We start from the raw sequence: 21,436 nt of genomic DNA, 5'->3' as shown, positions 1-21,436 counted from the left end.
TTGTACCAAGTACAATCTGGTACTGTGCTTGGATGTTCTAGCTGCTGAATCACCAGAATCTAATCCGGTCAGCTATATGTACACCGCATTAACTCTAGAGAACAGTCTATCGAATAGGCTATATGGGATCAAAATTTTGGGATAGTGTTCCTGGAAAGGCTCAAAGTATCAAAGTTCTGACTCAGCATGACTGCTCTTTTGTTATTTATTTTTGTTTCTTCTATCATGGTAAAATGGCTGCATTGTATTACTCCACTTTAATGGAAATTTGGAGAAAGTTCACTAGGGATATCGCGTTGTTCAAGAGACACGCTGAACTCATACATATGATTGGGGATGATATGCCGGTCTTGGTCATCATGGGTTGCAGTTGCAGGTAATGAGGCACGATCACTAATATTCGAATTGTTATTGCCCTGATTATACATCGCGTGTCGGGCGTATGCAGAAAAGTTGGGGTCCTAAATTGAGACTCCTCTATTCTCAGTGATAATTCCATCTCCAATTCTTTTGAGCTCATTTGTAATTGAGCAATTGGTATCACGCTGTTGCATTTCGACCGAACAATACGATGTCACTTTCCAAGGTGAAGCCTCTCATTTCTGAAAGGGAACACCAGAAATCACCCTGACTTGCAATATATATTCATTATAATATTTTTTTGTGAAAATTATCTTTTAATGGTTTTGTTCTTTTAACTCACTTTTGATGCACAGGTCATTTTGTACACATGTAGGATCGATTGTAACGTCATAGTATGTATTGTGGTGGATTTTTAAATCTATTTGTGATTCCGTACGCGGCTTAGTGAAGGGTAAGAACCACTGCTCCACAATCTAATAATGCTCTTAGTTTAAATTGCTTCTACACTTACGTACATTGAGTTTATGTGCTAAAAATTTATGTGCTCTTGAAAATCTGCCCCCTATCACATTGTACTTGAGGAGTTGACAGTAGGTATCGTCTCTAGTGTCATACGTCTCATCGTCTGTACGTCTTCAAATGCATGAAGGATAGTGCTCAAGCGTATCTTCGTGAGCTAGTGACGATCTATAATCCCGGACGAACGCCACGTTCTCAGTCGCAAAAACTCTTGTCGGTTCCAAGAGTCAGAACATCGACATGCGGCGAGAGAACCTTTACTTACTTGGCCGCCATTCTGTGGAACAATCTTCCATTTTCTATCAGACTACATGTGACTCACTGTATGTTTTCAAATGCAGAATCAAGACCGATTTATTCACACCAGCGTTCGAACTAAAGTAGTGTTCATTCCGCCCTACAATTATGCACTCCGTCTTTTATACATATCGTTTACTTTTATATTGTATTGCCTTTTATGTACAGCGCTCTAGTGTAGTATTATATATTTTTATATTCGGTGCTCTATAAATTATTATGCATGCTGGAATTGAAAGTCATGACTGTGATGTATGTGGGAAAGCATTCAGCAGAAAGGGTGTCCTGAAGCGTCATATGGCTATGCACGCTGGAGTCAAACATTGTTGTGCTATATGTGATAAAGAATTCACTCAGAAGGGTACCCTAAAGCTTCATATGAATCAGCATGCTGGAATCAAGAATCATACATGTGCTATATGTGGTAAAGCAAACACTGGGAATGTTACCCTCAAGCGTCATATGGATAAGCATGCTGGAATCAAAAATCATACATGTGCTATATGTGGTAAAGCATTCAGTGAGAAGGGCACCCTCAAGTGTCATATGGATATACATGCTGGAATCAGAAATCATGACTGTGGTGTATGTGGGAAGGCATTCATCATAAAGAGTAATTTCAAGCGACATTTGGAAATGCATGCAGGAATCAGACACTGTTGTGCTATATGTGGTAAAGCGTTCACTCACAAAGGTAACCTCAAGCGTCATATGGATATGCATGCTGGAATCAAATATTGTTGTGCTATATGTGGTAAAGCATACACTGAAAAGGGTACCCTCAAGTGTCATATGGATATACATGCCGGAATCAGAAATCATGACTGTGGTGTATGTGGGAAGGCATTCATCATAAAGAGTAACCTCAAGCGGCATTTGAAAATGCATGCTGGAATCAGACATTGTTGTGCTATATGTGGTAAAGCATTCACTCAGAAGGGTACCCTCAAACTTCATATGGATAAGCATGCTGGCATCAAAAGTCACGAATGTGATGTCTGTGGTGAAGCATTCACCGAGAAGGGTACCCTCAAGAGTCATATGGATATGCATGCTGGAATAAAAAATCATGAATGTGAGATATGTGGGAAAACATTCATTCAGAAAGCTAGCCTCAGGCATCATATGGCTATGCATGCTGGAATCAAAAATCATGAATGTGATATATGTGGGAAAGCATTCAATCATAAAGGTAGGCTCAAGCATCATATGGACACGCATGCTCAAATCAAAATCATGAATGTGGTATATGCGGGAAAGCATTTTTGCTGAAGAACGTCCTCAAACGTCACATGGATATGCATGCTGGAATCAAAAATCATAAATGTGATGTTGGCGGGAATGTGTGCCTATTTACTGAGAAGGCTAGCCTCAAGCTTCATATGGATACGCATGTTGGAATTAGAAATCATGTACGTGGGAAAGCATTCATTCAGAAAGGTAGCCTCCAGCTTCATATGTCTATGAATACTTGAATCAAAAAACATCTATGTGAAGTATGTGGGATATTGGGAACGCATTCATTCCGATGTGTCATCTCAAGAGTCATATGGATATACATGCTGGCACCAAACCATTTAGTAGGAATGCCCACCTCAACCATCATATTCATATGCATCCAGGCGGTTACAACTAGGCTGATTTTTTGACATGTCAAAATTTTGTGAACTTATCATTGACATTTTACAGCCTGTACCCTACTCTATGAGCATACCGTTGTAGAAGGTCCGTTGTCTGCTTATTGTAGATCATAAACGGTTAAATGAAACAAACAGGCTGAAATGGTATTATGCTCAACGTACTGCAATATCCTAACTGAAGCAAGACTGCGTGGGCATTGGATCTTATATCAAGAAGCGCATGATGGAAATTGTGATGTAGTGTAGACAGCATTGTCAGAATGGCGAGTCACCAGCAGTGGATGCACAACGTCAGTGTTGTCAGCCAACAACTGCTACTGTTGAACGTTCTTTCACCATTCTTGGCAAGCTACTGAGTAAGGACAAACACTTTCTTCTCGAGAATGTACAGTAAGGACAAACACTTTCTTCTCGAGAATGTAGGAAAGTATCCATCGTTGTAGGCTACTACGACTAATTTTTATTATTTGTGCGATAATGCGTGATGTAACGGCTGGAATTCTTCATTGGTCCAGATTTCGTTAAAATAAATTTCTTTTATGTCAAAATTTGTCAGTTTTCAAGTCAAAAAAGTTTTTTCAGGTCAAACTACTTCGTAAAGACAGACAGTTCCAATCAAAAATGGAGATAAGTAGTACAATTCCAAAGCACATAATTTACATGCGTGAGGTCAAGATTAGGTTTTTTAATGTCAAAAATGTTAAAATTTCTATTTTTTAGGTGAAAATGTCCCGTTTTTAGGTAATATAATCGCCATAGTTATAACTGATGTTTGCAGGAAATAATTAAGTTAGTCTAAACAGCGTCATATTAAGTTGTTGTCAATAATTTAAATGAGTTGGTGCAACTGCAAACATTCGTTCACTTGGATATACATAACACAGGCTTCATACCACTCTGCATGCAGAAATCGTTAATTATGTTTTTATTATTCCTGCAAAACGTTTACTCTGAACAATTAAACCTCAAGTGTCATTCCGTTTGAAATGCCTAGTCCAGTTGACTAATCATTTCTGAACTAGGGATGGTTGTGCTAGACTTGAAATATTGGAAGGCGTCAAAATAAATTTGCGTATTTCTGTGGAGATGTCGAAAACCATTGATGTCGTATATGCTGGAAACAATATAATCGAATTGGTCACGTTAAATGTCAATATTAAGTTGAAGCATATGACAGGGGTTGTGCAAAATCGAACATATGAGTGATTCGATTCTGAATCGAGTATCAGGCTTCGAGTAGAGTACTAGAATTATTCAATTTTACTTCACAACTGATGCCGAAAGTGGCAATTATGTACCTCTATACGACCGCAATGAGTATAATGTAGGTTTTACATCACATTAAAGAGTATTTAGTACTTTTCTGCCCTACCTTTTTCATTGCACTTTGCATTTCATAGGACAAGGGAGGGATCACTACTTCATAGATATGTTCTTCCCGGTCACGTCTAACGCGCGTAGCAGTCTACTGCGTGTTTCTTACACTGCGACGACAAATCAACGTTTAAAAGGTTTCGAAAGTATCGAAACTATAATTAACTCTCGGTGGGGAGGAGTGCATAATTTCAACACTCGAAATAAAATGTCTTACTACACGACTCGAATACTCCAGTCATTTTGCCCATCCCTTCCCATCACCAGCAGTCAGCGAAAATGTGACTTTATGACCGGCACTGTTCCACCTCGTCGAAGCGCATTAGTAGAACGATACCTTGTTTCGATTCTCGCTATGACCAGTGATTGCCTACGGACAATTACCACCTGGTATAGCCGACACGTCGATATATCGATATGGGATGGTTGGAACGCGCAAATAGTCGGTTCAACATTAATAGTACGGATATTTCGGCAAAGGAGCTATATTTACCCTATATTTTCAATTGTCTATGCCAATCCACTATGATTCACAATTGAATATTCGTGACGTCATGGATAAAAATAAATTAAATAAAAAACACGTTTTAAATTATGGCCTTGTTTTAAACATGTCTGTTCTAAAATGATTTTTGTTTGATGCAACCCTACCAGTGATCGTCTCTAACATTGAAATGTATTTTACCTCGTGTCTCTCGATATCTTGCTATGTTAAGGTATTCGAGTAGTTGTAGTTGCGCATTTTAGTGAAAATTTGGTCGTAAAACAACTAAGAAACACGTATCGTGCTTTGGCATGAATCGTGTTACATGTGTGCTGTTATGTGATGTTTCTGCAGGCATTATCAGTTCAGGGTCTTCAGTATTTCGAGTGGCGTATGCGGGTTAGGGCTGTTCAAAAATAACTTTATTTTTCGGATTTCAGCCATTCACTGATTAAATTGTCAGGTTACCCTAAAAAAGCTGCACACCAAATTTGGTTCGATTCTAAAAAGTATAGGACTCCGCAGATCCAATTAAAAATTTTAATTTATTATGGAAAATTAAAAAAAAAATCCAAATTTTCCTGCCAACCACATGAAATTGTTGAGCTGTCTTCAAAGACGTTGCAAAACAAATTTGATTCAATTCCGACCAGTAGAAGCGGAGTTATGTGAGTTTTTCGTTGATAAATTGCGGAGATCTTGTTGGAATCGAGTGAAATTTGGTGAGCAAGGTTTTCTACTGCAACCTGACGATTTAAAAAGTGACCGGGTTGAATCGCGAAAAAAAAAGTTATTTTTGAACAGCATTGCGGGGTCTTGTGTGTGTGAAATCCTTCACATTTCAAACCCAAATAAACGTCCTTTGAAATTCAGGCTCTGTTATAGACTACGTTCACTTAGCTATTTTTCAGTAACACCAATTACTTGACACACTTAGTATTTTGAGAAGTAGAACATAGTTTATGCTGAGTCGGCATCAATTTAATGAATGACATTGTCATTAAAACTGGGTGAAACACTTCCTATATCACGGTAACTGAATATATTTTCAAATATTTTAACTGTTCGTGGTGTCCAGAGTTGTAATGACTCGACTCGAGTCAATTTTTGTATTGACTTAACTTGTAGGCTACTCAATTAATTTTGCATGGCGACTCGAACCAAGGAATATGACTCGGGACTAGGACGACCACTTCGAAAAAAAGTAAAGTTACCTAATATTGGTATTTTGTGTTCAGACTGAGGAAAATTACGGTACATTGAATGCGAGCCATTCTATATCACTCGAGCATAATTGAAAAAGTGAGTTGATCCGGATTGAACTTAACATATGATGAGTCGGATTTGAGTCATAACACTGTGACTCGTCCCTCTACTAACTTAGTTGGACTCGGTGGTGAATTATGAATGACTAGACTTGAGTCAAAACTATAGAAGTAAGATTGACTTGTGACTTGGAACCCTGGTACTGCCAGTAGTCATTTTACGTTAGTCGTGAAGATGTATTTTATTACGATTCCGACAATAGACAGTCCAGATCAAGTGCTTATAGTAGGCTAGCCTACTGGTCACTTCAACCATATTCAGTCTCTGCAACTCCAGCACTTTCAGGGTCTTTCATTATCTGCCTCTGTTGGAAGTTTCGAGACGTTTTCAATATTGCTAGTTCCATCCATAATTTGTTGAAGATATATCTCGCGAATTCTACTTCAAATTGAGTAACAAGTTCATACTACTTTTGATCTTACCGGCACGCCTCTAAACTATAACGCAAAACACAAATCTCATTGCACAAATTCAATTGAACACATCTATTTCGATAAATAACATCAACTCTGTTTACGAAAGACTTGCCTGCCAAGATTACACTGGATTTATGCCCACACAACGATCCGAAGTCATTTTATACGGACTCAATCACATGATATCCACGCAGTACAGATGATTCGGAATATTGCAATACATTCATATTATGCATTCATTGATTAGTGCACTCCAAGCTAAACAAAAGAGTCAGCTGCAAAGCTTTACTCGATTCAATTTGCGAATAGAAATGAATTGCAGTTGTATCAAGCATTTCACGAATCATCTTCTAAAGTAGTCTTTCGCAAGATGCCATCTGCGTATCCTAAGCGACCGTCCAGGCTTTGATTGCATCCGTATTTTTGTAGCAGTTCCAATTTTTCGGTACTGAGGTTACGTTCTCGGTCGATATAAATCACGGGTTCCCACCATAGGAAACAGAATCACTTTGGTGTGGTCCTGGATGACGAAAACAAACATTAAAACAATAGAAGAGGTGATCAAACTATCCCTAAGGGACCTTGTAAATTTAAAATCAACTGCAAGTAAAAGCATCCACTTAAACGATAAGCAATGGCAAATATTTATACGGAGTTACAATTTTGTTGGAGGGGGGTCTTCAAATTAATCAGTGTTTCTATGCAAGTAGAAGTTACGTCGTGGCAGTCGGTGATGTTACAGAAGAAGTAACCTCATAAATTTCGAATCAACTGCAAGTCGAAGTAACTATTTCAACGACACAAACTACTTGAAGTGAAGATATGTGGCTGAGGTAGTCAGTTATGCTACTCTACTAGAAGTCTACACTTCAGTAAAGCCATTTCATAAATTTTTCAAGTCAAATCACGCAAATTCGGACTGTATTCGAGTCAGTTAATAAATTTTCAAGTAAAGTCACACAAATGTAGACTAGAGTCGAGTCAAATCAAGTCGTTTGAACAATTTTAATGTCAAGTCACACTTTAGTTAATAGTCAAGCCCTTTCATAAATTTTCAATTCAAGTAGTATAACATGATTCGAATAACCTTGATCAAATGCTCGAACATGTAGTTGTGGACACACTTGAGCTAGGTTACTTTCTTGTTTAGAGTACTCGGGTACTGTTGGAGGGTGTAGTAGGACTCCGCCATTATTCGTTGTTTGCGTACAGAAGTCTTCACGTGCTATCGTTGACAAGTACACGGTTGTTGTTATCACATAGTTGACAACCTGAAATTTGAAGGAAATCATTATTCTGCAGATATTTGAATGCCTGCTATAGTACGGATAATATTGAAATTGATTTCAATTTAATGAATATTTTACAGAAATTTCGAAGGCCTGCTTTATTCAGGACAATTTTGAAAGACTTACCTACATCCCTGAGCAGTGAAACGCCAAGATGTATTACACAAGACAGAGTTGTATGATATAATATGGAAGCAGTTCCATATTGACACAATTCCTAGTTTTTAATTCGCGTTCAGTATTAGTAGGTATTAATCTGTACAAGGCGGTCGGCGCAAGAGTTTGACACCTAGAAAATCTAACGGATTAGAAGTAGAATGCTGGCTACAGCTTTTCTGGAATTACAATTAGACATACTTGATTTACAAAAACTGAGAAATCGAATTCAATTGTGAAGTGGAAAGAAATCCAACAAAAAGTTAGCCCATATGAGCACATGAATGACAAATGCCTGTACATCGAGCTTGCCTTGTAACACACGATAATAAGATAAGAAATGGATTACCATTTTGATTAGATTAGTTTAATTAAACACCTAGAATTATATAGTTGTCCTAGTGTGATGTGCGCACAGCCGCACAAGTATTTAATATGTCATAGCCAGTCAATAAGCGAAATCGACACTTTTACTTATAATTGAGTTGAAATTTACAGTGTTACATCTACTTGGACTTACATCCTTAATTTTGCATCCTCTTTGAAATTGCTACTGCAGTAATGAAGTAGTAACTTACTAGGATAGTTCTACTAAAGTATCATTGCTGACTACTTTGGCTACCATCTATTTCCACATAAATTAGTCTTGATCTGCCTTTGAAATCGCTACATTTACTTGTAATTAGTCGTACTTGGATTGATGTTACTTGTACTTGAGTGGCATTACCGACTACTTTGACCACCTTCTATTACTGCATGTAGTAGTTTGACATGTCCTGGAAATTGCAACTTTTGCTTGCAAACGAGTAGAAATGTATAACGTTACCTCTACTTCTATTCGAGTAGTCGCGCTGACTACTTTGACCGTTGATGTATCTATCGAAATAGATTGTAAGCTCCTTTTATCCATATATAATGACGATACAAAAATAGCCATACTGAATTCTGCTTTATCTGTCAGATCCACCAATCCAATGCACAGGTGCAGGCTGCAGGATCTTCTGCCTCATCTGTTGAATCAAACTCAGTTTTGATGTACAGAAATGCAATATATAGCTAATGCTAACCATTTTTTGGTTGTGTCACATACTGGCTAGAGTTGTGAGTTGGATCTATGATATCTGCCTGATTGGAAAACACGGACCTCTTAATCACTGTGGATTTCAACAACCCTTTTTGAATTTGAATATTCTATGCGTCATTTTCTGATACATGTTGAACTTGATATGGATATGGAAATCCTAATAGCTTTGATTTGTACCGGTTTTAATTTGAGATTTGCACCGATTTGAATTTCGACACATGGAACAAATATGCATCAATATCATATTACAAACTGGCATTGTTCAAAGAATTTCTGATATTCTTCAGCTGTCGCAACACTCATGAATTGATTTGAGCCATTACGGGATTGGAATTTTAATATATCACGTATCTGACCCGTAGAAGTATCCTACATTTCAAAGAGGAAGTCTATTCAGAATAAGGGCAAGTAGTGATTAGAATATAAATACGCACCCATATATAAAGCAGACTTCGATGTCAGATTGGTATCGACCAATTTCTGGAGTTGAGCCTCAAGTTCAGCCATATGGAAGTCTGGTGATTCGTCACTGTATATATAGGACGCCTCTGGCTTGTCACCGACAGGTTACTGTGTTAGCGGCACCTGTCATGTAAAACAATAAGCTGATACAACTATGTGATAATAGCACTTGCCCTTACGACAAGGGGTGGAAAATTTCTTTTACTTTGCAAACATATAACAGGTAAACTTTGGATTGGTAAGCTTTTCATCTATACGGCCTCATAAAAAGTCCAAGGCTACTCTATACGCTGCTGAAAAACACGCATCGCTGCATACAAGTGTCCGGGTGCAGCTTTTCCAGCTCATTTCATGCCCAAACAGGAGCTGTAAAGCCGTTCTAATAAATGCTCTGTGCTTTTGAAAACGCGCCATAAGCTAGATCAAGGGTTCTCAAAGTGTGGGCCACAGAGCATTTTGAGGTGGGCCACAGAGCCATTTAAAAAATTTCAGAATTAATATAAGTTTAGTTATATTTCTTATGTTATTCGCTAGAAATATATTCGTATTATATAATTATACGTAGGCTACATAGCTACAAAGCTTTTCATCCTAACCTGATTCGACGTAGTGGCACGTATGAAGTCTGCATGTACAAATCGAAAACGTTAGGGAGAAACGGTGGCTTTTTCTACTGGCTATGACAACCTACGGCTAACAGCAACTAAAATAATTTCAAGCGTATAATAACTGGAAGCTAATGTTGAAGTAAGCAAGCATTCCGGCAGCGTCATATGCCGTTTGCCGTTGAAAGGGGTATGCAATGAACTCTCAATGAAGTGAAATTGATGTACAGATTTACTGTACTTCGGCAGGCCGTATTATCGTAAGCTAAAAATAACCATAATTACAAATTATTAGCAACTTCTGGCGGATGTATACTGCACCCACTTTAACGTATCTTAATGGATTGACAATTTATCGGAGCGCATTAATCTTTGAAATCGGTTTAAAATGTCCGGCCTGGAAATCATTGTACATAATGAAAAAGTCACAGGAATGGATTGTATTATTGGATTGAATATTCTGACATCACAACTTCAGTTGCTTTGGTACAAGACATAAAATCATTACAAAGTACATCATGCACATTGAAAAATCATTCTTCACTTCTCTGTAGTACCCCACCCACCAATGAATTGTTCGCTGCTGGCCCCGAATGACTATAATATTCCCACAATAGTATCACTGAAGTTCCAATCACACAGTGTGGGGATCTGATCGCGACACGAATGGAGCAGCGGACGAAAATAATCTATTACTTAGGAGTTTTAGCTTATGATCTACCAGGGCCGTAACTACCGCACCAACACCCCCAATTGGGGAACTCGAAGGGGCCCAAGATTATTTCGTTGGTCGTTTGTTGGAGGATATTTATTCAACTTGAAATTTTTTTCCGCGCTACGCGCGATTTCATATCCCGGGGACCGAGTTTTAAATATCATCAGTTAGAGAAAATGCGCATATTTTAGAGAAATGGGCATATAGGCGCTGTCCATGGACACGCATTAAACATGATTATGACTCTAAGATATCAGGTGGGCCACAGCACATTTTTAAACCAGAAAATGGGCCGCAGCCAAGAAAGGGCTGAGAACCCCTGAGCTAGATCCCATCTCTTCTGAACATATCAGCTTGATTGGTGCTAGTTACGGTTTAATGGGTATCGGCCAGGGTTGGAACCAAGTCACAAGATTCTGAGTCATGAGTCAATCTTTCTTCCATGTCATTGACTCCAATCATATTCAATTCACAAACAAGTCAAGTCCAAGTCATAGTGTTGAGACTCGAGTCCGAACCCAAGTCATGCCCAACTCATTTTCCTAACTCCAGTAGAGTAAAACGAACTCCTAGGATTCAAAATACACTCATTCATCTCACTCTTAACCAGAGATGGTCGGCAAAGAAGTACTTTCACTTTGTCAAAGTAATCAAGTAGGTTTCGTCTACTTGCAATACTTACTCAAGTAGTTATGATTGTAGACAAATGCCATTTCTCCATCACAATTTGCGGTTCTCAATCCAAACTTAGGCCTGGAATATTGGCCTTTTTACCTACTTGGTAATCGCCAGCTTTAGCTTAACTTGAGTGTCAATTTACGTCGTTATTTCTGCTTGAGTACCAGTGATGACTACTTTCACCACATCTACTCTCAATTGGCTTATTCAAACAGATATAAGACACTTTCTGGTTGATTTGGCATAAGTTATATGACTTCGTTGAGTCATGTGCAATGACTTGAGTCGAGTCATGAATCAAGTCATTACGGCACTGGTTTGGCTCAAAGATCCAATACAGGTCGCGCTCTCATCGTAACTAGGGCTGTGCACGATGGTTCAAGTACTCTAATTTGAATCGAGTATTTATTCCAATGATTCAAGTCGACAAGTGAGGGATGATTTTCTCCAGTACTAAAATAATACTCAAGGCTCGAGCACTCGCTTTTGCCAATTCATAACCATATTAAAGACTTGTAAAAATCTCACTTTTGAAACTTGGCTCCAGTTGACTCTCCGATATTGTAGGCGTGATAGCCAAGCAGGTTGTCGCCAGTTTTTGTGGAATGTAGCATTGAAAGATTCACTGCACAGTGTGTGATTCACGGTAGTTCATTGTAATGGATCAATAGACAACAAACTGTGAAAATCACGGTAGGTCAGTGTTGGAAACAAGTAGGGCTGGGCAAAATCGAGTACCTGAGTGATTCGATTCTGAATCATGTAATATGCTTCGAGTCGAGTCGAGTCATCGAGTATCACTCGTTATGACGTCATAATAGAATGTAATATGTCAAAGCTCTAATATGTACCTTTTATGCGATCTCAAAGAATATAATGCCTGTTATCCATCACATTAGAGATACTTTGGTATCATTCGACCATACCGATTTCATTGCACTTGGTGACAATGTCGTGGGATGATCATGACTTCAGAAACATGCTATTCCCAGTAACGTTGGTAGCTTTGTACTACATGTTACGTATGGTACGATACGGGCTCCAACATGTTACGTATGGTACGATACGGGCTCCAAGGCTCCAACAGTGAAAATTAGTATCTAAACTACAATTCTCGTTGATAAATTAACTTTCAGTGGCGAGAAACGTATAATTTCAGTCCTCGAAAAAATCGACTTTTACTACTCGACTCGAATCATTAAAATTAATACTCGATTCAGATTCGAGTACTCGAATCATTGTGCCCAGCCCTAGAAACAAGTCATCATGTTCGAGTCGCAAGTCATATCGAGTCATTGCACATTTTGAATCGAGTCAAGTTACTTCATTTTTCGAGGCAAGTTACCCCATTTTTTTAATGTGACTCGAGACAAGTCAAGACACTTGAGAAAGTTGACGCGGTCATCCCAATACTGCAAAGCACATAAGAAAAAAGGCAAAATATCAACCCGAAGTCAGAGTTATAACATACCTTTTAGAAACGATCACAAGCTGGTGGTGATTATTTTGTGGAATCGTGTATTCATTCTTCTCCGTTTCAATGAAAGTTTCCTGTAACGTCTGGCATATAAGCGGTAGCTCACCGACCAACAATGCATATACCTACGATAAAGGAAAACATGCATCAAGTTACCGAGTCGGATGTTTGTTGCTAGGGATGGCACAATCGAGAAATGAGAGATGATCATTTCGAGTTCTGAAATGATATGCTGTTTGCCACCAACAGATAATTTCATCAATGAGAATTATGATTTTGCCCTCATTTTATAACGTGGAAGGCTGTGAACCTCAATTGGCCGTATCATAGCTTATAAAATGTGTAGTATAAAGGTACAGTGTGAGTGGAAATGACTTATTTATCAAGTCATGATATGGATGGTTGAAAAAATACGAAATCATTTCATGTGGTGTATAAACGGCATTACATTATTTCTGGTCACCTATTTGAACTTCCAAACATTTTCAAAACGTTTTGCTGTCACAAGAGGTGATACTCGCATACGCAACTTAAAGCCTAATACTCCGATCAGGATAGAATCAGTGAGTCACTTGATTTAGCTAAACCCTACAATCTACATTTAAGACCCTTGCGATCTCCTTTTATAAAAATCTGTATTCAATGGTGCTATTGATGCAACGTACTCACGAAACAGAACCCAGCAACAAGGTGTCCACTTTGAAGCTATGTGCATTCTTGCCGAGAACTTCCGGGTCATTAATAGTCGGGACAGCCGCAATGAGTATTCATTGTGTACCTGTCACAGTCGACCGTGGCAGCTCAACAGAAATCTTCAAACTTCACCTCCATATTGTTCGGGAAGATCTTCTCCAGCTGCCAATACAAACTTCACATCGACTTACAAAAGTATATAAAGTTGTGCATACTAGCATTCCAGTTAAATGATGGCCAACTACGGAAACTGCTGCCGTTTTGATTAGTTCTAGTTTTAGTCTTATATTTTAACATTTTAAAAGCAAACACTTCCCGTTTGTTTAAAATGCCGATTTTATCTCCAATGTTTCTGAACTCATATGTAATTCAGAAGTTAAATTATCAATTATTACTCATCTTAGCTATATTTTAGTTAGTTAGTTGCGGATTTGTAACGGTCGTTGGTTCTAGTTTTAGTTCTGAAAACTGAGTAGTTCTAGTTCTAGTTGAACATATTAAAAATCCAGCAGTTTGCACTCTCTGGAGCCACTGCAAACAATGTCACCTGGATATCCGTGTGAATGATCGCACAGCCGTGAATATAAACGACTCCAACCAGAATCTGTTGCAAGTAAGATCGAGTCTCTGCTTCTGCGATGACTCGTCTTCTTTCTCAAGATCCATCGGCCACTGTCAACGAAATTCAAAGCTAATCGGATTGATAGAATGACATCAGTAGCATTATTTGTTGGGTCAATATAAAAATGAGCTTGGGTGCAGGTAAAAATTCAACATCACATTTTGCAGATCGTTGATCCTTTCAAGTTAGAAACTTCATATCACGCTGGTACTTTGATATTTGACTTGTTATACGTAGGGCTGTGCAAAATCGAATACCTGACTGATTTGAAACTGAAGTGAGTATTAGGCTTCGAATCAAGATGACTATGTCAGTAAAACTCATTATGTCATGATAAAAGCATCAATGATGTATAAAGTTCAAATAAGGTCCTTTCATGCAACCAAAAACAGTGGAATCACAATACAGATTATTCGGCATTTTTAGACCGCACGTGTCTGTAACACCGTGCTTCGTTGGTTTCACAAGATACAGTTCTCCTGTAGCAACTTCAGGAAAAGCAGAAATTAGAATATTGAGAGCATTTCATAAATTCGACAAATCAGGACAGAATTAGATTACAGCCTAGCTCTATTTAGTTTCATTAGATCCCTACACTACAATTATTATCTTGATACCTCTGTAAATGATCTTACAATCGTGAAGATAACGACGTTAATCAGAATCAGTCGCATTTAATAACGAGTCTCTGCTTCTGTGATGGCACATCTGTTTTGTAAACTTCCATCACAACTGAAAACACATATTAAAGGTAATCGGATTGACAGGATGAAAACAACAAAATTATTTGTTGGGAATCTAAATCATTGGTTCTCAACCTTTTTGAGTCGACGGGCCTGTAAAATTCGACAACCAATTTTCTGAACCGATAAACCTTTCTAATTAAAAATTTTAATTCATGGCCCCATTTTGATATTCGACTTGTTATACGTAGGGCTTCCAAAAATCAAGTACCTAGGTGATTTGGAATTGAATTGAGTATCAGGCTTCGAGTCAAGTCTTCGAATACGGTATGGCTTATTATGATGCCATACCAGTGTGGATGAAGTGGAAAGTTTAAATAACTTAAATAACTTTTCCGCGACTACAACCAATATAATGCCAGTCCTACATCACATTAAGGATGATTTGTTATCCCTCTGACCACACCTATTTCATTGCACTTTGTGACAATGCTGTAGATGGATCACGACTTCACAGATATGTCAGTTCCAGTAATATGCGTGCATGTTTGTACCTCATGTTAAGTATGTTGCGTTTATGACCACTCGAGGTTTACATCTTTGTACATTGGACATGAGTATGGAAGCAATCATTTTATTGATCAATCAACTCTAAATGATAAGGAGCGCGAGGTTTCAGTGACGGAACGGATCGTCTCTCACTATTCGACTGGAATCAAGAAAAATAATGCGCGATTCAGATTCAAGCACACACCCGATTCATTGTGCACAGCCCAAGCGTCAACAATCTTCTCGACAACGTCACATGCGAGCAACAGCCGTAATTTGGATCTATGATATCTCTATAACTTGACATGAATTTGAGATTAGCATGGATTTCAAGATATCGGTCAGATTTGCGTCAATGTCATTTGACAAACTGGATTTGCACAGAGAATTTATGATATTCTTCAGTTGTGAAAGTCATGAATGCTATAAAATCTCTGATCCGTACAAGTAGGCCTACATGTAAGAAGGAAGTCGATTGAAAATGAAATCAATTAGGCTACTGATTACATAAATACCAACCCATATTTATAGCAAACTTCAAAGTCGGATTGGCCGGTATGCATCAATTTCTTGAGTCCAATGATTGATTACTGCAAATGATGGTCGCTTCTTGTTTGTCACATATGTGCTTCTGTGTCTCTGTATTAGTAGCACCTGTCAAGTAAAGAAATAAGATCTTAAAGCTTTGAAATAATGGCACTGCAATTGTGACGAGGGGCGAGGGCTGGAAAAATTCATTTTCATAGCAAAAGCAAAATAGGTCAAAATATGGATTGGTAGGTTTCATGGCAGGATACTTAACACGCAACCAAATCACCAAGATGCTAGATTTTGCCAAGCCTCGCTGATAAAAACGTCAGAAGCCTCTGCGATATGCAATAGCTAAGGCTGGGCACAATGATTCCAGTCGAGTAATGAGAGATGATTTTTCGAGCACCGAAATGATACCTTCCTTGCTACTCGACAGAAATTATAGATTTGGCAGCACTGTCCACTAGGGCTGGTTAGAAGGGAGCGAAAATTGCTATGCATCACTCTTTTAGACAACTTAGCAATTTCATTGGATTAACAGTAAAATTTAACCTTTTTTAATAAAATTAAAAAATTCAATTGGCTCTGCTGCGGTTCGGCTGTTTGGAATTGAGGCAAATTTGGTGGGCAGCGTCTGTGAAGTCACAAAGTGCGATATAATTGGCGTGGTCGAAAATATACGAAATCATCTTCAATGTGATGCAGAATTGCAGATCTGCACTATCCACATCATTCATACTGATGTCATATCGATTGATACTCAGATACTGGACTCTAAGGCTAACACTGGATTCAGAATCAAATCACTCAGTTGCTCGAATTCTCCCAGTCCTACCCCTAAGACCTCCGCAATTCCCGTTTAATAAAGTTTCACATGGATGTTCTTATATACTCACAGAACACAGCCCAGCGACCAGGTCTCCACATCGAAACTGTGCCCATTCTTTCCAATAACTTCCGGGGCAATATAGTTGGGTGTGCCGCAAAAAGTATTTTTGTGTCAAAGTCGACTTTGGTAGCCAGGTTGACATCTCTCCGAGATCTTCGATCTTCATCTCCATATTGTTCAGGAAAAGATTCCAAGCTGTCGATACAACTTTCATATTCAAATTACTCAGGTACACTGATTTGTACAAACTACCAATCCAGGTAGTTGATGGTCAACAAACTACTGCCATTTTGAGGAATTCAGGTTTTAGTTGCATAGCAAAAAATTAAAAGCAATTTGTTTCAGTTGTAGTTGCAGATCTCGAATAGTGAGTGGTTCATTCAAAAAAATGTAGTTGCCGACAACTAGAAAATGTATGTCGCCGTGATACCGGTGTTCTGTTGCACGATATTTTTGCAGCCTTTACTAGCTCAGAGCAGGGTTGTAACCAAGTCACAAGTCAATCTCACTTTTATAGTTTTGATTCGAATCAAGTCGAGTCATTTTCAATTCACCATCGAGTCAAGTCCGAGTCCAAGTTAGCTAGCAGAAAACTGAGTCATTATGTTCACTGTTCAGTTATCAGTACAATATACTTTTTCCAATTATCTTCGGGGGGATATAGAATGGCACGCATTCATGATATCGTTACTTTCCTCAGTTTGACAGTTTCTGGCCCTTTTTCCCAGTATCAGGACTGATATACAAAATACCAATCATGTGGTGACTTTACTATTCTTCGAAGTTTCAGTGATAGTCCTGGTCTTGAGTCATACGACTCGAGTTAGGTCGAGTCACCAAATAAGTGTGAATTGAGTTTGAGTCGAGTCATGACTCGAATCATTGCAGCCCTACCTCTGAGTCATCCAGCCAAAAAGTGGTATAGGCAGGGTTGGTCGATACCATCCCCGTTTTAAGCTCGAAACCCCGTCAATTTGAGATGCCAGTTCTATCTCCAATTTTCTCAGCTCATTTGTAATTTAGCAACCAAACAATCATTAGTGAGTTATGTATTATTAGTAAGTTAATAGGGGATTTTCTATGGTCGTAGGTTCAAGTTGAGTATAAAGAAAAGTGAAAAGTGATTCTGGTAGAAAATCCTGTAATTGGTCCAAATTCTCTTTCAAGAGCTTGTAGCGTCATCAACCATTTTACATTACTGGTACATGATGTGCATAGTTTTATCACCAAATTGACAAATCAATAATCGGTCGGCTCTGGTTCTGACATAATTTTCGAAGATTATTTACGAATGCACGACAGCATACAATGTTACCTTGACATCTCTGTAAATGATTTTGCAATTGTGACGACAAACTACACGAAACAGAATCCGTTGTGAGTGATAACGGGTCTCTGGTTCTGTGATGGCGCATCTTCTTTTGTAAACTTCCATCAGCGACTGACAACAAAAGTATAAGGTAATTGGATTGCTGGAATGAAAAAAATATTATTTGTTGGATGCCACTAAATCAGTGTTTCTCAACCTCTCTGTGTTTGAGGGACAGTGAAACTTGACGACAGTTTTTGCACCCCGGTGAACCTTCCCAACTAGAAACTTCATTTAATACTTGTTTTTTGAAATCGAACATGTAATAAATAGTGCTGGCCAAAACAGAGTGTGCGACTGATCTGATTTTGATCAAGTAATGAGTTTGAGTCACTCGTGTAAACGTCACAGCAACACCACAAAGAATATAATGCAGATTCTAGTCACATTATAAAGATTATGTGGCACTTTTATGACCATACCTATTCCATCACGACTACTCGGAAATGCCATTCCAATGTACGCGAGTAGCTTTGTACTATATGTTTTGTCTGCTGCTGTACGACCAATCAAGGTTTACAGCTTTTCACAGTGAGAAATATTATCGAAAGTATAATTTCCACCGGTTCAGTTGAGCTTATTGTTAATATAATTTTTCCCTTTCGCGGCATGGAGTGTATATTATCGGTACTCGAAACAATAATTTACTACTACTCGACTCAAATTATCAGAATTGATACTCAATTCAGATTTGAGTCATCAAATCATTATGCTCAGCCCTAGAAATCGCAATGGTGCAACTAGAAAAATATCACATTATTATCCAAACTAGATTAGAATTTGAATTATAATAACCACATTTTTCCAAATTTGATTTGAATTACAAATACGTAGTTGGGAAAAGAAATCAATTTCCTTTCATTTCAAATCGGACTTAATTATCATAAGCATGAGAACAGTTGACCAATCTGACTCGTTTCACACTATATGTGTAGAATTAGTTGACTAATTAGATTAGAATTACATTACAAGTACTTCGCCCTATTTAGCCTAATATAGTACGGTATAGAACAATAATTTTATGGTTGCATAAGACTGCTAGTAATGAACATGACAGATCTAATGCATTTTCGATTGGCACAGCTAGAAGTATACTACATTGTAACGACAAAATGCTTTTACCATTCTTTTGCACAACTCAAGAACGACGTAGACAAAATCCCAGTCTTGGAAGAATCCCTGAACTCCAATGACGTGCTTGTGATTCAAACTTTGATGGAGACTGATCTCTTCACACATTTGTCTTTCTCATGCTACTTCACAAGCAATGCCTGAAATTCAGGTACTGGATTTAGTTGTAGATTTTAAAAAGTGAGTACCGTAGTTCTGATTGTGCATGTAAAAATATTTTAGTTGCCGATCAACTACAAAACATGTGTCTTCCTTTGTCGTAAATCATGATACCGGTTTCCCATTGTGTGATGTTCTTGCAGATGTCTCAGAGTGATCACTACTAATAATGGTGAAACCGCGGGGCAAAACCTTACGAGTACTCTGTAAAAGTAGAAGTGTTATTGCTACTGACTGACCATGCTTACAGTTGTTCAAATGTAACGTTGGCCAACTAAATACTCTGAAGGTTTGGAAATATGTGTTAAGCTACTTGCCATTTCATTTCAATATCGGCCGATTGTGGTTAACGGCCAGGGTGCTACTTATCGGTTTTGGCTTAAAAATACGATATCGGTCGCGATCTAGTGATCAGAGTTGGGTAACGAGAAATTTTTTAAACTTGATTACAATTAAAGTTATAGCTACACAAGTTATCGAAATTAGATTAGAATCATTTAATTCGTAAAACAAATGCAATAAAAACCAAATCACTTCATACCAAATAACAGTTCATTTTCATAGCAAGAGAATGATAAGTCTCTGTACACCAAAATCGACTCTTTTCGCACTATACAGTTCTCCTGCAGCATTTTCAGTTAACCCATAAATTATATTAGAATTAAAATGACAGTATTTCTCAAATTAGAATATTATTAGATTACCGGAATTTGGCTATAATAAGTCTTAATTAGGCAACTGGGATTATCTAGTTGTCCAAGTGGGCTCGCTAATGAACGTTACAAATCTGATGTAATTGCGATCACTACAGTTAGATATACATTACAGTTGTAATGAGGAAATACGCTTGTCCGTCTTTTGCACAACTCGAGAACGATGTCGACAAAAATCCTTTAAATCAAACGTGCTTGTGATTCAAACTGCAATGGAGAATGATCTCTTGACACATTTTGTATTTAACATGCTCATTGCTCATTCTTAAGAAGTGCCTGAAATTTGGACATGTACAAATTTTAATAGAATTAGTTGATGGTCGACTGATTACTGTTATTTTGAGTAGTTGTAGTTGTAGTTGCACATTTCATAAAGTGAGTAGTTCTAGTTCTTGTTGTGAGTATCGATCGAGTTGTAGCTCTAGTTGCATGATATTTGTATTTACATTGTATTCAAATGTGGTATTATATAGCATGTTTAAAAAAATAGACAGAAACAACAAAATCATTCTGCCCTTTAAACAATATTACACGTACAATATCCTTATTTCCTCAACCTTTAGCAGTGTCTGGTCGCATTTTCAAGTACCAGGACCAATAAACGTAATCCTAATATAGTGTGGTTACTTTACTATTGTTCTGAATAACAATGAAATGTCGGTCTTTGGCGTCGAGTTTAATGACTTGGTTCGAGTCATGCGCAATGACTCGAGTCAATGCACAAATTGACTCAATGTCGAGTCGAATCATTTCCGTATTTTGAAAACATGACTGGGTCAAGTCGAGTCGTCACAAAATCGTGACTCGAGTCATTACAACCCTGCACAAAACACAATTTCGCAAGGCATAGAAGGGCTATTTTTAGATATAAAGGATCAAGTTCGAAAACACGTTGTTTCTAGAAATAACAAGCTGTCTGTATGATCTTTACAAGTTGACAAAACTGCCGACTGACTCAAAATCTCATCTACTGGATTTTATTCGTTCAATAACAATGAGACATTGGTGGTTGAACAATCCCCTCGTAACTGCTGTTACAGAATGGCTGTAACGTTTTTTACACTTCACTCGCAGAGTGATGACATTGTCAGGTCGCCTAACAACGTTACATACCAAATTTTGGTCGATTCCGACCAGCAAAAGCTATGCAATCTGAAATCGACATTTTGGCCATTTTTTTAAGCAATAGTATGTACGGAGCCAATTTTGACC

The 21,436-nt window shown here is 38.1% G+C and overlaps 4 protein-coding genes across 12 annotated transcripts in view; 2 read left to right on the top strand and 2 right to left on the bottom strand.

The window, feature by feature from the left end:
• LOC145436146 (serine/threonine-protein kinase PLK1-like) overlaps positions 1–21,436 on the top strand; it is a 992,061-nt gene that overhangs the window by 235,240 nt on the left and 735,385 nt on the right. The window lies entirely within an intron of this gene.
• LOC145443015 (uncharacterized) overlaps positions 1–21,436 on the top strand; it is a 290,638-nt gene that overhangs the window by 163,065 nt on the left and 106,137 nt on the right. The window lies entirely within an intron of this gene.
• LOC145435212 (uncharacterized) overlaps positions 6,470–21,436 on the bottom strand; it is a 45,257-nt gene continuing 30,290 nt past the window's right edge. For 3 of the 6 annotated variants that reach the window (XM_080312663.1, XM_080312582.1, XM_080312614.1), the window contains 12 exons: positions 19,344–19,492; positions 18,168–18,293; positions 16,860–17,047; positions 15,952–16,086; positions 14,126–14,250; positions 13,555–13,740; positions 12,880–13,010; positions 11,937–12,087; positions 9,383–9,533; positions 8,804–8,874; positions 7,507–7,690; positions 6,470–6,939 (listed from right to left, as the gene is read on the bottom strand). Coding sequence is in view for 2 of the 6 variants with exons in the window: in XM_080312901.1 (XP_080169027.1) it covers positions 15,970–16,086; positions 16,860–17,047; positions 18,168–18,267 (405 nt within the window). In the remaining 4 variants the exon portion in view is untranslated. The remainder of the gene's footprint in view (positions 6,940–7,506; positions 7,691–8,803; positions 8,875–9,382; positions 9,534–11,936; positions 12,088–12,879; positions 13,011–13,554; positions 13,741–14,125; positions 14,251–15,951; positions 16,087–16,859; positions 17,048–18,167; positions 18,294–19,343; positions 19,493–21,436) is intronic. The other 3 variants (XM_080312725.1, XM_080312901.1, XM_080312959.1) reach the window with 1 other exon arrangement.
• The window catches only part of LOC145440759 (uncharacterized), a 151,282-nt gene continuing 144,152 nt past the window's right edge, over positions 14,307–21,436 (bottom strand). The window contains exon 10 of the mRNA XM_080318907.1: positions 14,307–14,932. The gene's annotated coding sequence lies outside the window, so the exon portion shown is untranslated. The remainder of the gene's footprint in view (positions 14,933–21,436) is intronic.

This window comes from Botryllus schlosseri, chromosome 1 (genome assembly GCF_051294905.1).
Source record: "Botryllus schlosseri isolate E-star chromosome 1, Bs_hap1, whole genome shotgun sequence".
In the NCBI taxonomy this organism is placed as follows: domain Eukaryota; kingdom Metazoa; phylum Chordata; class Ascidiacea; order Stolidobranchia; family Styelidae; genus Botryllus; species Botryllus schlosseri.
This window is presented reverse-complemented; position numbering and strand designations above follow the sequence as displayed.